At 47.7% G+C, this 22035-nt stretch overlaps 1 protein-coding gene across 1 annotated transcript; it reads right to left on the bottom strand.

Moving 5' to 3' along the window:
• Positions 1 to 283: 283 nt before the first annotated feature.
• Positions 284 to 20560, bottom strand: LOC140133609 (vomeronasal type-2 receptor 116-like). The gene is made up of 7 exons (XM_072154038.1): positions 20544 to 20560; positions 16098 to 16246; positions 14248 to 14484; positions 13983 to 14204; positions 13771 to 13889; positions 12437 to 12524; positions 284 to 1191 (listed from the first exon to the last, which is right to left on the bottom strand). The coding sequence occupies exons 1-7, from the start codon at positions 20558 to 20560 to the stop codon at positions 284 to 286; spliced, it is 1740 nt and encodes a 579-aa protein (XP_072010139.1).
• Positions 20561 to 22035: the final 1475 nt, after the last annotated feature.

Genomic DNA, 22035 nt, shown 5'->3' with positions numbered 1-22035 from the left:
ATCTTTGTGAATCGCGTCAGGAACAGGTAAGTAAATGGGCCCAGTGTGTCTGCTTAGAGAGTCTGTACCCATATGCTGGAGTTTTACATTGACCAGCCTATGGAGTGATAGGAGCTAAAACAGCAATAAAACAAGTAAAATTGTGAAGTTATGGGTTAAAATTTATCTTTATTGGGTTAACATCACTAGAGAATTGAGATTTGAGAATTTTCTTTCTTGAGAAAACCTTGATAAGATTGAAATTGCTGTTATATTCTATATTACTGATAATAAAATTATACAGTTATTCTCTTCTTCTCCCCAGCAGATCAGTTTTTCTATTGTTTTCAGATCTAAATAAAATGATAAAACATTTTGGGAAAAACACACAACCTAAGAGTCCAGCACTGGAAGCCATTACTGCAAATATCTCCACAGCCACCATGTATTTCCCTCTGGTGCTCAGATAAGCCGGGATCATGGAGATCCAGACACTGCAGAACAGCAGCATGCTGAAGGTGATGTACTTGGCCTCATTAAAACTGTCCGGTAATGTCCTCACCATGAAAGCCAGAAGAAAGCTGCCCGCTGCCAGGAGCCCCATATAACCCAACATGGAGTAGAAGCAGATATCTGACCCCTCATTACACTGAATGATGATCTTCCCAGGAGAAGACTGAGTGTCCAGGTCCTGGAATGGGGGAGAAATAGACAACCAGATAACACAGATGACAACTTGTATGGATGAACACAACAACACTATGGTGTAGGGCAGCTTCACACTCAGCCATCTTCTCCAGGGGCTTCCAGGCTTGGTGGACTTAAAAGCAATCCAAACCATCACAGTCTTGGCGAGAAGTGAAGAGACGGCGACTGAGAAGAAAACTCCAAAACTGGTTTCACGTAATCTACAAGTGACATCACTGGGACGACCAAGAAACAAGAAGACCGAGAGGAAGCTGAGGAAGATGGAGACCAGGAGGAGGTAACTCAGGTTCCGGTTATTAGCTCTAACAATAGGAGTGTCCCGGTAGGAAATAAATATTGTGAATATGAAGCCGGTCACAAGACATCCGAAGAGCGAGAGACCGGAGAATACAGAAGCCATTGGGTCATTCTGGTAAGAGATGAATTCTATCACTTTGGGGAGACATCGGTCTCTCTCCTCATTCGGCCATTCATCACTTTCACATTGTATACAGTTGTCAGCATCTGTAGGAATATCACATAATCTTATATTTTAAGGAGTAATTGCACTTAGTGCCTTATATTTGGGTGTCATGTTTACTGTGAACTATTAAATGATTTTTACAATGTGAGATTTATGACATGTTTAGCATTTGCACCTCTGTGTAGGTTTGAACCTGACACCTCAATTCTAGGACTGTTGATGGTGTCAGAATAAGGCTGCATTCACACTACAGTATGGGGGACGTAAATACGGCCGACGTATATGCGGCCGATATACGTCCCCCATACACTTCTATGGGCTTGCGGCGCCCTACGGGAGCGGTACGGTGCAGCACACGTGCAGCACCGTATTGCTCCGTAGCCCGGGAAAAGATAGGACATGTCCTATCTTTTCCCGTATTACGGCGCCGCGGCCACACATTGCTATGGAGAGGGGTGGGGGAGAGCTGCGCTCACCTCCTCCTCTTCTCCCCGTGCTGCCATGTGCCCGCCGTGCTATGGTGCAGCGGGCTCACGGCAGTGTGCATGCAGCCTAAAGGTTTTTAAAGTGCCGGGGGCAAAGAGAAATTGGATAAGTGTCAGATAAAATGTAACTTTTATTTATGTCTGATTAAAAAATAAATAAGTAAATATATATAGAAACATCACACAAACACGTATAGGAAGATAAACCTGTTCAATATGTATTTATAGATATTTAGACAATTCTTAATTTGAGCTTTAAGAGCCGCACGGCTGAGCCATGTTCAGAAAATGAGAAGTGATTCCTCATTCCAAATGAAAGGTAAAAAGCATTTAATGGGTTTTAACAAAAATACAGTAAAAAATACCATTTAGATTGAAAATTAAAAATACAAATAGAATTACAAAAAGTAAAATAAAAATAAAATTAAAGTAACAGTCTGGTGGGATGCAGAGCAATGAATGAAGAGTCTTTGTTGCTGGATGGAGACAAAGGACTGATGGTGATCTCTAGTGATGGAGACGGTATCTCCTGGTGGGCAATGTCTCCCGATGGGGGAAGTGTCTCTCCTAGTGACTGGTAATTATACACAAACTAACATTCCTCAAGGGAATATTCCCAATCTTCTATTGGTTCATGTTAGTAGCATACATGATATCATTCTGGTTCATAAATATGTAAACTTGTAATTAACAAATTGGGGCACATTTATTTACCCGTCCGACGGAGTTCACCCAAAGTGCATTGTCCAACGAGAATGCCCTGTGTCGCTTCCCTGCTCTGGTCCCCGGAGTTCACCTTCTTCTTCCTGGTGCATGTAAGTGCATTGTCCGTGTATAATGCGCTGTGCGGGGAGTCACTAAGATCGTGCACCCGATATCCTGTATGTGTCGCTTCCCCGCTCAGGTCCCCGGAGTTCACCTTCTTCTTCCGGGTGCATGTAAGTGCATTGTCCGTGTATAATGCGCTGTGCGGGGAGTCACTAACATTGTGCGCCCAATATTTTGCATGTGTCACTTCCCCGCTCAGGTCCCCAGAGTTCACCTTCTTCTTCCTGGTGCATGTAAGTGCATTGTCCGTGTATAATGCGCTGTGCGGGAAGCCACTAAGATCGTGTGCCGGATATCCTGCATGTGTCGCTTCCCCGCTCAGGTCCCCGGAGTTCACCTTCTTCTTCCTGGTGCATATAAGTGCATTGTCCATGTATAATGCGCTGTGCGGGGAGTCACTAAGATCGTGCCCCCCATATCCTGCATGTGTCGCTTCCCCGCTCAGGTCCCCGGAGTTAACCTTCTGCTTCCAGGTGCATGTAAGTGCATTGTCCATGTATAATGCGCTGTGCGGGGAGTCACTGAGATCGTGCACCCGATATCCTGCATGTGTCACTTCTCCGCTCAGGTCCCCGGAGTTCACCTTCTTCTTCCTGGTGCATGTAAGTGCATTGTCCGTGTATAGTGCGCTGTGCAGGGAGTCACTAAGATCGTGCGCCCGATATCCTGCATGTGTTATTTCTCCGCTCAGGTCCCCGGAGTTCACCTTCTTCTTCCTGGTGCATGTAAGTGCATTGTCTGTGTATAATGCGCTGTGCAGGGAGTCACTAAGATTGTGCACCCGATATCCTGCATGTGTCACTTCTCCGCTCAGGTCCCCGGAGTTCACCTTCTTCTTCCTGGTGCATGTAAGTGCATTGTCCATGTATAATGCGCTGTACGGGAAGCCACTAAGATCGTGTGCCGGATATCCTGCATGTGTCGCTTCCCCGCTCAGGTCCCTGGAGTTCAGCTTCTTCTTCCTGGTGCATGTAAGTGTATTATCCATTTATAATGTGCTGTGCGGGGAGTCACTAAGATCGTGCCCCCGATATCCTGCATGTGTCGCTTCCCCGCTCTGGTTCCCGGAGTTCACCTTCTGCTTCCAGGTGCATGTAAGTGCATTATCCGTGTATAATGCGCTGTGCAGGGAGTCACTAAGATCCTGCGCCCAATATCCTGCATGTGTCATTTCTCCGCTCAGGTCCCCGGAGTTCACCTTCTTCTTCCCGGTGCATGTAAGTGCATTGTCTGTGTATAATGCGCTGTGCGGGGAGTCACTGAGATCGTGCGCCCGATATCCTGCATGTGTCACTTCTCCCCTCAGTCCCCGGAGTTCACCTTCTTCTTCCTGGTGCATATAAGTGCATTGTCCGTGTATAATGTCCTGTGTGGGGAGTCACTAAGATCGTGCGCCCGATATCCTGCATGTGTCACTTCTCCCCTCAGTCCCCGGAGTTCACCTTCTTCTTCCTGGTGCATATAAGTGCATTGTCCGTGTATAATGTCCTGTGTGGGGAGTCACTAAGACTGTGCTCCCAATATCCTGCATGTGTCGCTTCCCCTCTCAGGTCCCCAGAGTTCACCTTCTTCTTTCTGGTTCATGTAAGTGCATTGTCACTTAGATTGTGCGCCCGATATCCTGTGTCGCTTCACCACCCAGGTCTCCGGAGTTCACCTTCTTCCTGGTGCACGTAAGTGCAAGTCCGAATCCATCAGATCATCCGATGGCACGCCCCCAATTTGTGTCGCATGGAAGCAACGCAGCTGAACCACAATCCAATAATTGACCATGACACTATAGAAGACAGCATACAGAGGCAGCGGCAGCAGCGGCAGGCTAAATAGTAGCAGAAAATCACAGCCGGTAAAACACCCGAAAATGTAGCCTGACACAGCTCATTTGCTAAGGGAATGATGTGTGGAGGCAGCTATGGAGATGTCTTTTGGAAGCAGCTATGGAGACGACGTGTGGAGGCGGCAATGGAGACAACGTGTGGAGGCACCTATAAAGACGACGTGTGAAGGCAGCTATAAAGACGACATGTGGAGGCTGCTATAAAGACGACGTGTGGAGGCTGCTATAAAGACGACGTGTGGAGGCTGCTATGGAGACGGCGTGTGGAGGCTGCTATGTAGACGACGTGTGGAGGCAATGGGGACGGTTATGGCACCCGAGGTGAACGTAAGGAGGTTGCTGCAGTTAAGACGATGTTAGTTTGATCTTGGGATGGAGCTGGCGGTCTGCTGCCAGGCGAGCTTTCGCTTGTCCAAGCCCCTGCCTCTTGACTCCTCCCCATCCAAAATGGACCTGGTGGCCCGAAGTGTTTACTTTGAAAAAAATTATAATTTTCAAAGCAAGCGGGGGCTACAAACAGCATTTCTGAAAACCTTCTGGGTAAGATCAAGTGTAGTACTTTTCTTATAATTATTTGGCCTGGTTACGGTGGTGGAGGGGAATGTACAAAGAAGCGCAAGTAGCGCTGAAGTAATATCGGTCGATATTTTGTCGATATCACAGCATGGCGGTTTGATGTGGAAACTGTTAAAACAACCCAAAATTTGCTCATTTGCTGTATGGAGGCGGCTATGTGGACGACTTTTAAAGGTAGCTATGGAGACGACGTGTGGAGGTAGCAATGGAAACAACGTGTGGAGGCAGCTATAAAGACGAAGTGTGGAGGCTGCTATAAAGACGACGTGTGGAGGCTGCTATGGAGACAATTAAATTTGGATAATGCCTGTATGTGGCAGTCCAAGAAAGTTTTCAAAACAGAGGAGCGGGTAGGTGGCCCTCCAGAAAAATTAAATAGATAGAGTACCTGTATGTGGCACGCCCAAAAAATTCTTAAAACGGAGGACCGGGTAGGTGTCCCTCCAGAAGAATTAAATACATAGAGTACCTCTATGTGGCACTCCCAAAAATTGTTTACAACAGAGGACCGACTAGGTGGCCCTTCAGAAATATTAAATTCATAGAGTACTATAGCTATGGCACTCCCAAAACATTTGCAATACTGAAGACCGCAAATGTGGCCCTCTATAAAAATGTAATACATAGAGTACTATTGCTAGAGCCAGTTGGCCCTGGCAAAAAATAGCCAGTTGCTCTGCTTTAGTGTACAAAGAGGAGGAAAGGAGGAGAAGGTGGAGAAGGAGGAGAATGAGGAGGAGGAGTGCATACATGAGAATTATTCAGGTTGATCAGCATTCACCTGGTGGAGAATTTAAATCCTGAGAAATCCAGGTTTTATTCATCTTGATAAGCGTCAGCCTGTCAGCGCTGTCAGTCGACAGGCGTGTACGCTTATCGGTGATGATGCCACCAGCTGCACTGAAAACCCGCTCGGACAAGACGCTAGCGGCAGGGCAGGCAAGAACCTCCAAGGCGTACAGCGCCAGTTCGTGCCACATGTCCAGCTTTGAAACCCAGTAGTTGTAGGGAGCTGTGTGATCATTTATGACGATGGTATGGTCAGCTACGTACTCCCTCACCATCCTTCTGCCCTACTCTGCCGAGACTGGGGACAGTGTCTAGCTGGGGTGACATAAAACTGGCAAAGGCCTTGTAAAACGTACCCCTGCCAGTGCTGGACAAGCTGCCTGCTCGCCTACTCTCCCTCGCTACTTGTCCCGCAGAAGTACGCACTCTGCCGCTAGCGCTGTCAGAAGGGAAATACTGTTTCAGCTTGTGCACCAGGGCCTGCTGGTATTCATGCATTCTCACACTCCTTTCCTCTCCAGGGATGAGAGTGGAAAGATTTTGCTTGTACCGTGGGTCCAGGAGAGTGAATACCCAGTAATCGGTACTGGAATAAATTCTTTGAACGCGAGGGTCACGGGATAGGCAGCTTAGCATGAAATCTGCCGTATGCGCCAGAGTCCCAACGCGCAAGAATTCACTCCCCTCACTGGCCTGACTCTCCATTTCCTCCTCCTCCAACTCCTCCAACTCCTCTTCTTCTGCCCATACACGCTGAACAGTTAAAGGAAACTTACCAGTTAGAATGGTAGGGGTAAGAAGTAAGTACCGAGCACCAGCTCAGGGTGAGCTGGTGCCGGTACTTACTTTCGTTAGTGTTATTAACCGCTGTATCCCGGTTTTAACACTTTTTAAACTTTAGAGCAGAAGAGGCTTCTGCGCTGCGCGCGACCGTGTTTGCGCAACATCTCCGGCATTTCCTATATAGTGCGCACGCAGTGCCGAAGCCTCTTCTGCTCTAAAGTTTAAAAAGTGTTAAAACCACGATACAGCGGTTAATAACACTAACGAAAGTAAGTACCGGCACCAGCTCACCCTGAGCTGGTGCTCGGTACTTACTTCTTACCCCTACCATTCTAACTGGTAGGTTTCCTTTAAGGACTGAGCAATGGTCCCCTATTCTGTCTCGCCGACATTCTCCTCCTCTTCCTCCTCATCCTCCTCCACCTCCTCCGATATGCGCTGAGAAACAGACCTGAGGGTGCTTTGGCTATCAACAAGGGAATCTTCTTCCCCCGTCTCTTGTGACGAGCGCAAAGCTTCCGGCTCCATGCTGACCAGAGAGTTTTTCAACAGGCCAAGCAGCGGGATGGTGAGGCTGATGATGGCGGCATCGCCACTGACCATCTGTGTTGACTCCTCAAAGTTACTCAGCACCTGACAGATATCAGACATCCACGTCCACTCCTCATTGTAGACTTGAGGAAGCTGACTGACCTGACTACCAGTTCTGGTGGAAGTTGACATCTGGCAGTCTACAATCGCTCTGCGCTGCTGGTAAACTCTGGATAACATGGTTAATGTTGAATTCCACCTCGTGGGGACGTCACACAGCAGTCGGTGAGCGGGTAGTTGGAGGCGGCACTGCGCTGCCCTGAGAGTGGCAGCATCTGTGCTGGACTTCCTGAAATGCGCACAGATGCAGCGCACCTTCTTAAGCAAATCAGACAGATTGGGGTATGTCTTGAGGAACCGCTGAACTATGAGTTTTAACACATGGGCCAGGCATGGCACATGTGTCAGTCTGCCGAGTTGCAGAGCCGCCACCAGGTTACGGCCGTTGTCACACACAACAATGCCTGGCCTCAGGTTCAGCGGTATCAGCCACAGATCAGTCTGCGGCGTGATGCCCTGTAATAGCTCTTGGGCGGTGTGCCTTTTATCGCCTATGCTCAGCAGTTTGAGCACTGCCTGCTGTCGCTTAGGAAGCTGAGGAAGCTACCACGAGGTAGCGATGCGCGTGGGGCATCAATCCCCAGCACCCCGCTCTCATGGCCTGAGCATTTAGGTATACAACTTTCTTATTTGTACATGATTCTGTGCTGATCCTTGAATTGTGTGTCCATACATTATTGTGTTTCACCCCTCTTTTTGTTGTTATCCTGCATTTGTATGGACTTGTCTAAAGATTTGATTAGCTCACCATGTATAATATTTATTTCTGTACATTGTTGTATACTATATTGTGGCCAGTAGGGGGAGCTGCACATTATCATGTGTTGAGCACTTTCCCGAGGATGTCATTCATTTGTGACTTTGTTCACAATTTTTAAAGGTTTTTAAGCATGTTTTGTGGTGTATTTTTCTATTAATAAAGATATTATTTGCTTGATCTATTTTTCATGCCTCTGTTCTTTTTGTGGCTTTTGATTACATATTTTGGCATGTTTTGATCAGTGGTTACTGTTGGGCAGTGCTGGTCTACCTCTTGTGTATAGCGACTGCACTGCTGCTGCGCCTAGAGCTACCAACTGATGGCACCATGCCCACGGATGGTAATTCGGAGGAGGAGGTGGAGGAGGGGTGTGAGGAGGAGGAGGCATAGTAGGCCTGAAAGACCGTGACCGAGGTACGCCCCGAAATCCTCGGCGTTGACAGTATATGAGCAGCCCCAGGGTCAGACTCAGTCCCAGCCTCCACCAAGTTAACCCAATGTGCCGTCAGTAGAGATGAGCGAGCACTAAAATGTTCGGGTGCTCATTATTCGGTACAAACTTTTCCTGATGCTCGAGTGCTCGTACCGAATAATGAGCCCCATTAAAGTCAATGGGAGACCAGAGCATTTTTTCACTGACAGAACACATTAAAAGAACAGTGTTACAGAACACATTACACATGTTTCCAGATATTCTTCACTTTGCAGATGTGCGCGCATCTTCCGATAAGTTCGGAGACATGCTCGCACATCTGCAAAGTGAAGAATAGAATAAAAACAGTTAAAACAGTGAACACACGAGCATGTAAGTGCAGAACACATTGAAATAACACTATTCTTCACATTCCAGATGTTCTTGCACATCTCCGAACTTAGCGGGAGACACGCCTGCACACCTGGAAAGTGAAGAATAGTGTATTTTCAATGTATTCTTACAAGTAAAACATCTGGAAACATGTGTAATGTGTTGAAGAACAGTGTAAACACTGTTCTTCACTGTCTTTTATTAATTTAATGCTCGAACTCGAATACACTCGCTCATCTCTAGCCGTCAGCGATATATAGTGGCCCTGTCCCGCAGCACTCGTCCACGTGTCCGTGGTTAGGTGGACCATGTCAGAAACGGCGTTGGTCAGGGCACGGATGATGTTGTCTGACACGTGCTGGTGCAAGGCTGGGACGGCACATCGGGAAAAGTAGTGGCGGCTGGGGACCGAAAACCAAGGGGCGGCCACCTCCTTGAGGTTGCGAAAGGCCTCAGTCTCTACCAGCCTATAGGGCAGCATCTCCAGGCTCAGTAATTTGGAGATGTGGACATTGAGGGCTTAGGCGTGTGGGTGGAACTGTATTTGCTCTTGCGCTCCAGCGTCTGGGGTATAGAGAGCTGGACGCTGCGCATGGAGACATTGGTGGATGCTGTGGAGGATCGTGGAGGCGAAAGTGTGGTTTTCGAGCGGGAGGTGTTTGTGCCGGGGTCCTGGCCAGGGGGCTTACTAGCAGAGGCAGCAGATGACACAGGGGAAGGAGCAGTGGTGTGCCCGGCCGGAGGTGAATGGCCTTGGTTCCATTGTGTGGTGTGTTTAGCACTCATATGCTTGCGCATACTGGTGGTGGTTAAGCTAGTAGGGGTGGAACCCCTGCTGATCCTGGTGTGGCACAGTTGCACACCACAGTCCGTCGGTCATTCTGTGTTTCTTTAAAGATCCTCCAGATGTCAGAAAATCTGGCCCTCGCCACGGGAGCTTCACTACGTGAAACATTTGGCGCTGATGCACCAGCTCTGGCCCTGCCTCTCCGTCTGGCCCCACCACTGCCTCTTCCAACCTGTTCTGGTATAGGACTCGCATCCGTCTCAGAAGCACTGTGTTCACCTGGCCTATCAACCCAGCTTGGGTCTGTCACCTCATCATCCTCCGATCCCTCAGTCTGCTCCCCCCTCGGACTTCCTGCCCTGACAACAACTTCACCACTGTCTGACAACCGTGTCTCCTCATCGTTCGACACCTCTTTAAACACTTCTTCCACTACGTCAACAATGTCATCATCACCCACAGACTGCGACCGGTGGAAAACCTGGGCATCGGGAAAGAGCTCAGCAGCAACAGGACAAGTGGTTTGTGACTGTGGGAAGGGTCCAGAAAACAGTTCCTCAGAGTATGCCGGTTCAAATGCCAAATTTTCCTGGGAGGGGGCAGACTGGGGGGAAGGAGGCTGATGTGGAGGAGTGCTGATTTCGGTTACATGGATGGACTGCGTGGAAGACTGACTGGTGGACAAATGGCTAGAAGCATTGTCCACAATCCACGACATCACCTTTTCGCACTGTTCTGGCCTCTACCATGGGTCCCAGTAACTTGAGACATGAACCTAGGGAGAGTAGCTCTGCGGCGTTCCCCTGCTCCCTCATCAGCAGGTGGCGTCTCATCCCGCCCAGGACCACGGCCTCTGACCCCTGCAGTAGTGGGACGCCCACGCCCTCGTCCTCTACCTCTAGCCCTCGGGTTCAACATTTTCAAAATTAAAGTGTAAACTGTAAATTTTTTGTGTGGTTTTTTTGTGTTTTGGTCTTTTTAAGAAAACGATGCTATCCTATTGCTATGGCTAGTTTCTAACCTACACTGACAGCACACAACTGGATTTTGTGCTGTGCCTGATGACTTTTAGTTTTGAAAAAAAAAAAAGAAAAAGCAGACTGTGCCTAATTCAATCAAACCCCTAACAAATTGTCCCACTTAGGTGTTGGATATGTGTGTCACTAAGAGCTAAATATAACGTTCGCAAGTCTCCCTGCAAATTCCTCACAATATGGTACTAGCTGCACTACTAGTGCCAGCAAGGCCAGCCACAAGCAAATCAACAGTATATATATATAACGCTATTGTAGGCCTAAGAAAGTCGGTTGGGTTCTTGTATGCCTAGATTCTAACCTACACTGACAGCACACAACAACTGGATTTTAAGTCACTGTAAGTTTTGAAAAAAAAAAATAAATCGTCAGACTGTGCCTAATTCAATCAAACCCCTAAGAAATTGTCCCACTTCGGTGTTTGAGGTGGATATGTGTGTCACTAAGAGCTAAATATAACGTTCGCAAGACTCCCGGCAAATTCCTCACAATATGGTACTAGCTGCACTACTAATGCCAGCAAGCCCAGCCACAAGCAAACAAAAAAAAAATAAAATATAACGCTTTTCTAGCCCTAACAAGGGCTGTTGGGTTCTTGTAGACTCACTCCTGCCTAACAGTAAGCTAATAGAACAGCCTAACGCTATCCCTGCAGCAGCAGCAGCTCTCTCCCTAGCGGCATCCAGACAGAGGATGACGCGAGCAGCGCGGGCAGGGGCTAGTCTATTCCAGGGTCACCTGATCAGGCCAGCCAACCACTGCTATCGACGTGTAAGGGTACCACGTCATGCTGGGTGGAGTGCAGAGTCTCCTGGCTTGTGATTGGCTCTGTTTCTGTCCGCCAAAAATCAAAACGGCGGGAGATGCCATTTTCTCGAGCTGGCGAAGTATTCGTCTGAGTATCAAGCTCGGACGAGTGTGTTCGCTCATCTCTAGTAAGTACCATAGTGACAACAAAAAGATCTTAATAGTGATATATACAGTATGGTGATTTCAAGAGGTGCCGGCCCCCCAGACTAGACTCGCACCTCGCCCTGCGAAATTGTGCTGTGAATAAGATAGAAGCTGCACGCAGTGATGACTCTAAACAAGAAGATCAACAACAGCACTGAAAAATAATGAACCTCGGTAACCAAAAGCAACCAGAGAAAGGGGACAAGTGTGTTCATATAGGGTCTAGGTCACTGAGCACCGGATAATACGTGTAAGCGACGGTTGTAGAATTAAGCTATTTGTAAAGGCCACAGTGAAGACTTGGTAGGGAGCACAGTCCTACTTCAGAGATAAAATATATGGTGACAAGTCTCTCGGATCATGTCGCCCTCTTTTTCCCGTAAGCCACTGTGTACCTCTCCTCCTGCAGATGAGATGGTGATGGACGTTTAGGTGGTTGAGCTGTTTCTTCATCTACGTGTTTCCACTGCTTACACAACTGGTAGGCTTCTACAGGAGTGTCATCCATTGATTTTGATCCATTTCTGCTTATTAGCAATTTAACTGGAAATCCCCAGCGGTTCTGAATTCCATGTGCCCTAAAGATGGCTGTGCGGTGTTGAAAAGCACGGCGTCAGGCTAGTGTGGCTGCTGACAGGTCAGCATACACCACTATTTCTTTAAAGCACTGACTTCTTAGGCAGTTTTATCACCAATAGTTCCCAATCTCCTATGGAGTAATCCCTCTCTGCAGAGGAGAAAGTCTTAGAAAAGAAAACACACATGCGACTGTGGCCTTTAGGACCTTTCTGTATCTGGCTGAGTGAGTACTGGTGCCGAGGTAATGGCAGTCTTTAATTTAGAGAAGGCCCCTTCAGCAGCCTGCGGCAAGAGTCAGGGGTTGGTGCCCTTCTTGGCAAGTGCCAAGATGGGAGATACCAGGGAGGAGAAATGCGGAATGAACTGGTGGTAGTAATTCACAAAGCCCAGAAACCTCTGTATTGCACATAGTCCTAACGGAGAAGGCCATTGAAAACCGGAGACATCTTAGCAGGATTCATCTGGAGACCTTTGTCGGTGATGATATAACCGAGAAATGGAAGACTCTGCTGGTGAAATTGACAATTGTCAAGTTTAGCGAAAAGGCGATCGGCCCTTAAATGACTGAGGACTTGCCGTACGCAGGACTCAAGGTCCGTTGAGAATACCAGAATTTCGTCCAGATAGACCACGATGCAATATAGCAATATAGGGATATAGCAAGTCTCTAAAGATGTCATTAACGAATTCCTGGAAGACGGATAGTGCGTTACGTCTGAATGGCATCACCAGGTACTCGAAGTGTCCATCACGGGTATTAAAAGAGGTCTTCCACACATCTCCCTTGCAGACACGAATGAGTTTTTAGGCCCCTCAAAGGTCCAGTTTGGAGAAGATCTTGGCTCCACGTAGACGGTCAAACAGCTCCGTGATCAACGGCAATGGATAACGGTTCTTAACTGTGACCTTGTTAAGATTGCGGTAGTCAATGCATGGATGGAGTGACCCGTCCTTTTTGGTCACAAAGAAGAAGCCTGCACCAGCTGGAGAAGAGGACTTACGTATGAACCCCCTCTGCAGATTCTCCTTGATGTAGTCTGACATTGATGCGGTTTCTGGCACAGAGAGAGTGGGTACACCCGGCCCCAAGGAGGAGACCTACCCAGCAGCAGTTCCACAGGGTAGTCATAGGGACAGAGAGGCAGCAATGTCTTCATAGAGCAAGAATGGCAATCAGGACCCCAACAAAGGATCTCCCCCATCTTCCAGTTAAGAACGAGTGCCTGGAGCTGCAACCACGGTAGACCCAACAGGATGAAGGAAGTGGACCGTTGTAGCACATAAAAAGACAATGGGGCAAATTTACTTACCCGGTCCGTTCGCGATCCAGCAGCGCGTTCTCTGTGGTGGATTCGGGTCCGGCCGGGATTCATCAAGGCAGTTCCTCTGAGGTCAACCAGGTGGCGCTGCTGCTCTGAAGTTCCCTGAAATGAACCGAAGTTCACTATCCTATCCTGGATGAAGGTAAGTGCAAGCTCCGCGACACAATTTCCTTTTTTAAATGTGGCGGTTTTTCCGAATCCGTCGGGTTTTCGTTCGGGCACGCCCCCCGATTTCTGTCACGTGCATGCCGATGCGCCACAATACGATCGTGTGCGCCAAAATCCCGGGGCAATTCAGGTACAATCGGTGCAAATCGGAAATATTCGGGTAACACGTCGGGAAAACGTGAATCAGGCCCTTAGTAAATGACACCCAGTCTCTCTTTGTATAGCGCACCGACCTGCAAGCACAGAGGCTTGGTGCCGGTACTTTCCCAGTTAGAGAGGATTGGCCACTGACAGATGAGATGACCAAAGGCTTCTCAAGGCAAACCATGTGGAGTAGATGCCGGGAGACCACAGTGGCATCCACAAAGTTCCATGCAGAGCCTGAGTCCAAGAAAGCCGAAATTGGAAACTGAACACCTGTTCCAGAGCTGAGCAAGATGGGAATATTTAGGCGTAGAGCAGCTTTGCTCTCACTTCTCCCAAGAACCCTAGGTGCGAGCATTTCCCGGATGCTGAGGACAGACAGGACAAGCTCCAAGGAAGTGTTCTGGACTGGCACAGTGTTCCTGGGCAGAAAGTCAGACTCTGTCCACCTGCATAGGTTCCTCTGCAGCAGGCATGGCAGGGAGCTGAAGCGGCCTTTGGAAGGCAGGTGCCAAGCGAGGCAAACATCAATCCCGGGCTTGCGGTTGCTCCCTAAAACAAATATCGATTCGAGTGGCCAGAGTGATAAGACCACTCAGAGTAGACAGCAGGTCTCGTGCAGACAGTGCGTATTTAACTTGTCTCGAAAGTCCTTTTTTGAAGGTTGCAGTCAGGGCTGCATCGTTCCTGATAAGCTCAAAAGCCAGAGTACGGAACAGAACTGCATAGTCACCAACTGAACAGTTCCCTTGATGCAGGTTCAGAAGTGCAGTCTCAGCTGAAGACACCCGTGCAGTTTCCTTAAAAACGGACTGGAATTCTCCGAGGAATGCTGCAAGAGTAGCAGTGACTAGATCATCCCTGTCCCAGAGGGGAGCAGCCCAAGCCAGAGCCTTTCCGGAGAGGAGGCTAATGATGAATGCCACCCTGGATCGTTCAGTGACAAATTGAGATGGCATAAGTTCAATGTGCAGGGAGCACTGAGTGATAAAGCCCCTGCACAACTTGGGGTCCCCATAATACTTAAACGGAATGGATAGTCTCAGTGGTAGGCAGGCTAACCAGAGTGGCAGGAGGAGCCGCAGGAGCTTGATGCTGTTGCTGAGTTGCCATCAATTGCCGAAGCATGGTGGTGACTTGACCAATCTGCCGGGACTGCTGGACCACGACGGTTACAAGATCAGCCAGTACAGGTAGGGGTGGTGATGGAGGTGACTTTAACTTGAGGTGAGCTCTGGAGAGCCTTCTCCGCCAGACTAAAGCACAGAGTCACAAGCAAAGGAGGGTTCAAGTAACTCCTGTAACCGGAGCTTAAACAAGAGGCTTTGATGGCTGTGGAAGAGACAGCACTTGGGTAGGGAGGTGTGGCAGCCATTAATGAAAATCAATCATTAGAATAAATGAAAAAAAAACTTAAAACACTCACCTCTGCACCTATTATTGTTGATCCCAGCGCTGTCCTCCTCTAGTCTTGACACACTGGGATAACCTAGAAAATAAACTTATAATTTGCAGCATGGAGCGCAGGAAAAGATGTTGGGCACTAAGGGCTGCTAATTATGCACGTACCTGCACCTCCCTTTCCCATGCTCCCAGGTGATCCCGGCAAGTCAAGATTAGCAGAGGATCAACATCAAGTGGAGCGGTTGATTTCCTTTAAAGGTGCGTGTTGGATTGTCGTGGCTGGATAGATAACTTTTTATCCCCCAGGTGGAGGCTCTGGAACTTGTGTTGGAAGATGCAATAAAATCCATCCAAAATCAATGAAAGGAGCAGAAGCTAAGCTAACAGCTAGGCCACACCCCCTTGGATGACTTCAGGACCCAGTTTGCTGTAGTCCAGTGATAAAGAGAATACGGTTTTGTTTTTAAGGTGTATGACTATTTAATACTCTTCCCCGACCAATGCTGCCTGGATGTCATTCTAGCAACGTAGATTTTGAAAACACTCCTAGTTTGCTCTACAGTTATGCCTCTACTGTTCGTGGTAATATTGATATACCCTCTGATGGCTGCTTTGTTCCTGTATTATGTCCCCTGTGAGACACTGAAGGGGTTAACTGTGGATGGGCGGTATGTTTCCCCTGGGTTCTCCTACTATGCATGGCCTTAGTGCTGAGGTTGTGTTGTCCAGCACCTTGGACACAGTTGGTGCATAAATCAGGCTGCATAAAGCTGCTGAGCAGAGCTAAGAGTGTTGTCTCTGAAAGGAGGCTGGAGAGCACACACAGCCCTGACCCCTGTGCCTGGAGCAGCGACGTCATTTATGTTTTAGTGGTGAGTTAGAGGTACTCTGTTTAGTTAGCACCCAGACGGGTAGGATTTTGTTTATGTTTTCAGGCTTTTTAGTGGGTTTGATCTGTTGTATGTCCCCACCCCATCACCTCTAGAACATTGTTATCCTCCTCAGCACTGGTCAGACACTACTACTCCTACTACCATGTACCTGTTACATTGGAGATCTCTCCCTCTGAACATGGGACGCAGTCATAGCAGCAGATGTGAGTTGTTTCTCCTGGCTTTTTCCTGCTTCCGGGTAAACACGGATCTGAGCAGCGGGAGACTGGGATCTGAGGGGAAAGACAAGAACATTTACTGGAAGGAAGATGACAAAATGCAAACAAATACAACCTTACTAGTGGTTATAGAGTTGTTGCTAGAAGGGGTCGCACTCTTGGCAACATTTTGTCCCCTTCAATGGTCAGAGAGGGACACTCTAAAAAAAACCTGGCTTCACAACCAGGGTTTTTATCACTGTGGATCAAGATGCTGCAAATGTTGCACATTTATCAAAACAACTAAAACATTTCATGACACTTCAGGTAACCATATTCATCACATAAAACAACATCTTACATGCAATAGTTTAATGTTGTGTACATTATCCAATGTAATGAATGTAACATCTTTTATGTTGGTTGTACCATCCGTAAATGATCCCACTGATTCGGACTAAGCACAGCATTTAAGATTCAAATTGTGTCGCATCCAATGCACTTACATGCACCGAAGAAGATGGTGAACTCTGGCGGACCTGAGCGGGGAAGCGACACATGAAGGATATCATAGTGGAAGTAGGAGCCCTTTCCCTGTCCATATAGATTGTGACCTCACCTCGTGTCTCCATCTACCCTCCATATAGATTGTGACATAACCTCGTGTCTCCATCTACCCTCCATATAGATTGTGACCTTACCTCGTGTCTCCATCTACCCTCCATATAGATTGTGACCTCACCTCATGTCTCCATCTACCCTCCATATAGATTGTGATCTCGCCTCATGTCTCCATCTACCCTCCATATAGATTGTGTCCTCACCTCGTGTCTCCATCTATCCCCCATATAGATTGTGACCTCACCTCATGTCTCCATCTACCCTCCATATAGATTGTGACCTCACCTCGTGTCTCCATCTACCCTCCATATAGATTGTGTCCTCACCTCGTGTCTCCATCTATCCCCCATATAGATTGTGACCTCACCTCATGTCTCCATCTACCCTCCATATAGATTGTGACCTCACCTCGTGTCTCCATCTACCCTCCATATAGATTGTGTCCACACCTCGTGTCTCCATCTACCATCCATATAGATTTTGTTCTCACCTCGTGTCTCCATCTCCCCTCCATATAGATTGTGCCCTCACCTCGTGTCTCCATCTACCATCCATATAGATTGTGTCCTCACCTCGTGTCTCCATCTCCCCTCCATATAGATTGTGCCCTCACCTCGTGTCTCCATCTACCATCCATATAGATTGTGACCTCACCTCATGTCTCCATCTACCCTCCTTATAGATTTCGATCTCACTTCGTGTCTCCATATACCCCCCATATAGATTTTGTCCTCACCTCGTGTCTTCATTTACCCCCGTATAGATTTTGTCCTCACTTCATGTCTCCATATACCCTCCATATAGATTGCTATCTCACCTTGTGTTGCCATCTACCCTCCATATAGATTGTGACCTCACCTCGTGTCTCCATCTACCCTCCATATAGATTGTGACCTCACCTCATGTCTCCATCTACCCTCCATATAGATTGTGATCTCGCCTCATGTCTCCATCTACCCTCCATATAGATTGTGTCCTCACCTCGTGTCTCCATCTATCCCCCATATAGATTGTGACCTCACCTCATGTCTCCATCTACCCTCCATATAGATTGTGACCTCACCTCGTGTCTCCATCTACCCTCCATATAGATTGTGTCCTCACCTCGTGTCTCCATCTATCCCCCATATAGATTGTGACCTCACCTCATGTCTCCATCTACCCTCCATATAGATTGTGACCTCACCTCGTGTCTCCATCTACCCTCCATATAGATTGTGTCCACACCTCGTGTCTCCATCTACCATCCATATAGATTTTGTTCTCACCTCGTGTCTCCATCTCCCCTCCATATAGATTGTGCCCTCACCTCGTGTCTCCATCTACCATCCATATAGATTGTGTCCTCACCTCGTGTCTCCATCTCCCCTCCATATAGATTGTGCCCTCACCTCGTGTCTCCATCTACCATCCATATAGATTGTGACCTCACCTCATGTCTCCATCTACCCTCCTTATAGATTTCGATCTCACTTCGTGTCTCCATATACCCCCCATATAGATTTTGTCCTCACTTCATGTCTCCATATACCCTCCATATAGATTGCTATCTCACCTTGTGTTGCCATCTACCCTCCATATAGATTGTGACCTCACCTCGTGTCTCCATCTACCCTCCATATAGATTGTGTCCTCACCTCGTGTCTCCATCTACCCTCCATATAGATTGTGACCTCACCTCGTGTCTCCATCTACCCTCCATATAGATTGTGACCTCACCTCGTGTTTCCATCTACCTCCCATATAGATTGTGACCTCACCTCTTGTCTCCATCTACCCTTAATATAGATTGTTCAAAGTATAATTTTATATTATTTCAATTTCTGTCTAGATACAGTACAGGAAGATGATATGGAAGGCTTTTGCATTACAACTTGTTTAACATCTGTTGCTTTGGTTAATGAGGGAGAGATAATTATGGCACCTTACTATTGAGGTGCAATGTAGATAGGAACATGAAAAGACAACATCTCCTGGAGGGGATGAGATGTCAGTTATATTCCACCATTTTATTTTGCAATTGAAGTGACCCCATCTAGAGGGCTGTTCATGGCTTCCTCTATGGGTCATCCCATTTGCCAAATATTAAGCCCATATAGCTGTGGGGACTTGAGTTTGAAACTTTGTTTCAGCTAGTAAGATATCTTCCAATGGAAGGATATGAGGGTGAAAGGATACAGAGGAATGGAAGGGAAGCAACACTGAAGCCAAGGAGGGCTGATTGCTATGTGGGACTGAATGGACAATATATATTAACACCATTGTCAATGTCTGTTGGTCTCTGGGCCTGAAATCTAATAATGTAAGCTTTGCCTCTGGAAGAAGAACCAAAGTTATCTGTCCTGGATTACTACCTGGTTGAGGGGTATAAAGTGGACTGACGATTCCACTACTTCATAATCACTTCATTTCATATTCATATCACAACATTTTGGTGCTGTGACAAGTGACCATAAAAAACTCTTAAGGATTGTGACCTAAAGGAGTCTGTGCCTACCCCAGCAAAGTGACTACCCACAAGGAAGTTTGGACCCAACAACCCCTCATAACAAAGCTCTGAAGGCTCTGATTGGTGAGTATATCTGTTCTTCTGATTGTGTATAGCACTTTTGGTTGTTAGTATGGCTGTAAACATGTCTAGTGAGGAAAGTACTGTAAGAAGAGTTAATGTGAAAAATTGGTTACTAAATTATATAAATTGTCATGGTGGACCATATGAGATTCCCCAGGAACATAGACAATTATTTTTTTTGATAAAAAAAGTTAAAGAGAGAAAGTGCAAGGATTTTGTAAGGTTTATTGTCTTGTTGTATTAGATTAACAGAGGTTGTTAAAGGACATCTACCACAAGTTTGCTAATGGTCGATTGTCCTAATTAGACAACTCGTTCCATTTTGGGATAGGAGGATGTCTTTAACACATTTTCTGGCATCTTTATGAATGAAATAATAAGTTTTTAAAACAGCCGGTGGCACTCAGGCAGATGGCGCCCAAGCGTCTCTCGGCTTCCCCATCTTTTATTTTATGCACGTCCCCCAGTGCAAGACTCCTCCTGCTGCCGGCCGGGGAACTAGGAGAGAGCAAAAACCACTCTCTCCACGCCACGGCTCTAACGTCAATGGCCGGTTCGGAATTCCCCTGCCGGGAGCAGGAGAGGGCTTGAAGCAGGGGGCATGCATAAATTAAGAATCAGGGAAGCTGAGATGTGCCTGAGTGCCTCCGGCTGTTTTACTAAGTAATTATTTCATTAATAAAGGTGCCCCAGGGGGGCGTGGCCTGACCACTGATGTGAGTGGAAGCACGGTACCGAGCTCCTGCTGCCCATCCTGAAATATCCTGACCCAGTTGGATTAAATTCCTCCGAATTAGACGGGTATTAGTGCAGGAACGTACATACCGGCGAGGGAAGTGCTTCACTAACCCCGGAGTTTACAGACCGGAGAGCGCAGAGGCGGCTGCCGGGCGGGAGCCGCGAGTGAAAGACGGCTGCTCACCTGCAAGACTCAGAGGTGGGCACTCCACAAGAGATCCGGAACCCGGGGAGCGGTGAGGTGGACGGTACGGGAGAGACGCCGGTCCAGAATCGGAGTGGCGCCAATTCCTGCGGTGTGCCTCGTGGCGCCCGCCATCTTGTCTGGAGGCCCGCACGGCAGCGGAATAACAAAGTGGCGCAAGGTGGGGTAAAATAGGCGCTCCGGTCCCCAGGGCACAAATGAGGATAACGGCTGTGAGAGGGGCCGTATAGAAGCCGGGAAGAGTTGTCCCCATCACAATACCTCGTGGCGCCCGCCATCTTGATCTGAGGCCTGCACTGCAGGGGAAAGAAGAAGCAGCGGTGGTCATATGCACTAACGTCCAGCGGTGGGTGTCTTATCACTCAGCAGAGAAAGTCTATGGGGGTCATTTACTAAGGGCCCGATTCGCGGTTTCCCGACGTGTTACCCGAATATTTCCGATTTGCGCCGATTGTACCTGAATTGCCCCAGGATTGTGGCGCACGCGATCGGATTGTGGCGCATCGGCGCCGGCATGCGCGCGACGGAAATCGGGGGGCATGGCCGAACGAAAACCTGACGTATTCGGAAAAACCGCCGCATTTAAAAACCGAAAAAGTGTCGCTTGGGGAGCTCTTACCTTCACCTGGTCCGAGGTGGTGCATTCCGGCGCGATGAGATGACTTTCAGCGCAGCAGCGCCACCTGGTGGACGGCGGAGGAACTACCTTCTTAAATCCCGGCCGGACCCGAATCCAGAGCAGAGAACGCGCCGCTGGATCGCGAATGGGCCGGGTAAGTAAATTTGCCCCTTTTTATCTGCAGGAACAGTGAGTTAAAAAGGAACAGGCTTAGAGGCTCTGGATCGGGCTTACCAACTTCAACAAAGTAGCCTGCTAACTGTATGTAGCCTATAAAGGCATGGAAAGTGTGTACTCTGATTATAAAGCTTAACAAAATATATGCCAGAAGTGAAGAGTCTAAAGGGGCTCATATGCAGTGGACTTTGTTCATTAAGCTTAACGTTCAACCTGTTTGCATGAGCTGAGTCTATATAAGTATTCAAGTGAACTCTGTTTATAAAGCTTAACATTCTGCACGCTAATAGCATAGAGTCTACAAAGGATCATAAGCGGAGGACAGTGCTCACTAAGCTTAACAAATAATCTGTTTACATAGCAGAGTCTATAAAGGCTCTCAAGCAGTGGACTCTGTTTATAAAGCTTAACAACCTGCATACCAGCAGCGTGCAAAATCTAAAAGGCTCATACGCAGTGGACTCTGCTCACTAAGCTTAACATTTTCTTTGTCTGAACAGTGGAGCATATACGGGCTCATAAATAGGAGACCCTGTTTACAAAGCTTAACAATCTGGAAGCCAGCAGTGAGGAGTCTACAAGGATTTCTGTGTAGCAGACTTTGCTCATTAAGCTTAACAACTAACCTGCTTGCCCGGAGGAACTTATAGAGCCATATAAGAAGTGGACTTTGCTTACTAAATCTAACTTTTATCCTGCCTGCATTGTGGAGTTTGACAACAACCTGTTCCTTAACTTGTCTGTCAAAACTGAGAGAAGTATTATATCCTATCACATTTCATCATGACCCGTTCTGGCGCCCGCAAAAAAGACGGAAAAGAGAGTAATGTGAATACCCCGGCTAAACAAAGTGGAGAAGCTTTTGTGTCAAGGTTCCAAGAAGTGGCTGCAAGGCTGGAAAAGTTTGCCTGGGAGGGGGCCAGTACGTCCAAGCATCAAGGAAAATAATGGAGGTAC

This window comes from Engystomops pustulosus, chromosome 1 (genome assembly GCF_040894005.1).
Source record: "Engystomops pustulosus chromosome 1, aEngPut4.maternal, whole genome shotgun sequence".
NCBI classification, from domain to species: domain Eukaryota; kingdom Metazoa; phylum Chordata; class Amphibia; order Anura; family Leptodactylidae; genus Engystomops; species Engystomops pustulosus.
Note: the sequence above shows the minus strand (reverse complement) of the source record. Positions and strands in the feature narration are given on the sequence as shown.

Coding starts and splice junctions, on each gene's coding strand:
- LOC140133609 (XM_072154038.1), bottom strand. Junction 14,485..16,097: donor AGAGATCTCCAATGTAACAG/GTACATGGTAGT, acceptor CTACTCTTGCAG/CATTCCTCGGAGAATTCCAG. Junction 13,890..13,982: donor ACCTAGGGTTCTTGGGAGAA/GTGAGAGCAAAG, acceptor TCTTGGACTCAG/GCTCTGCATGGAACTTTGTG.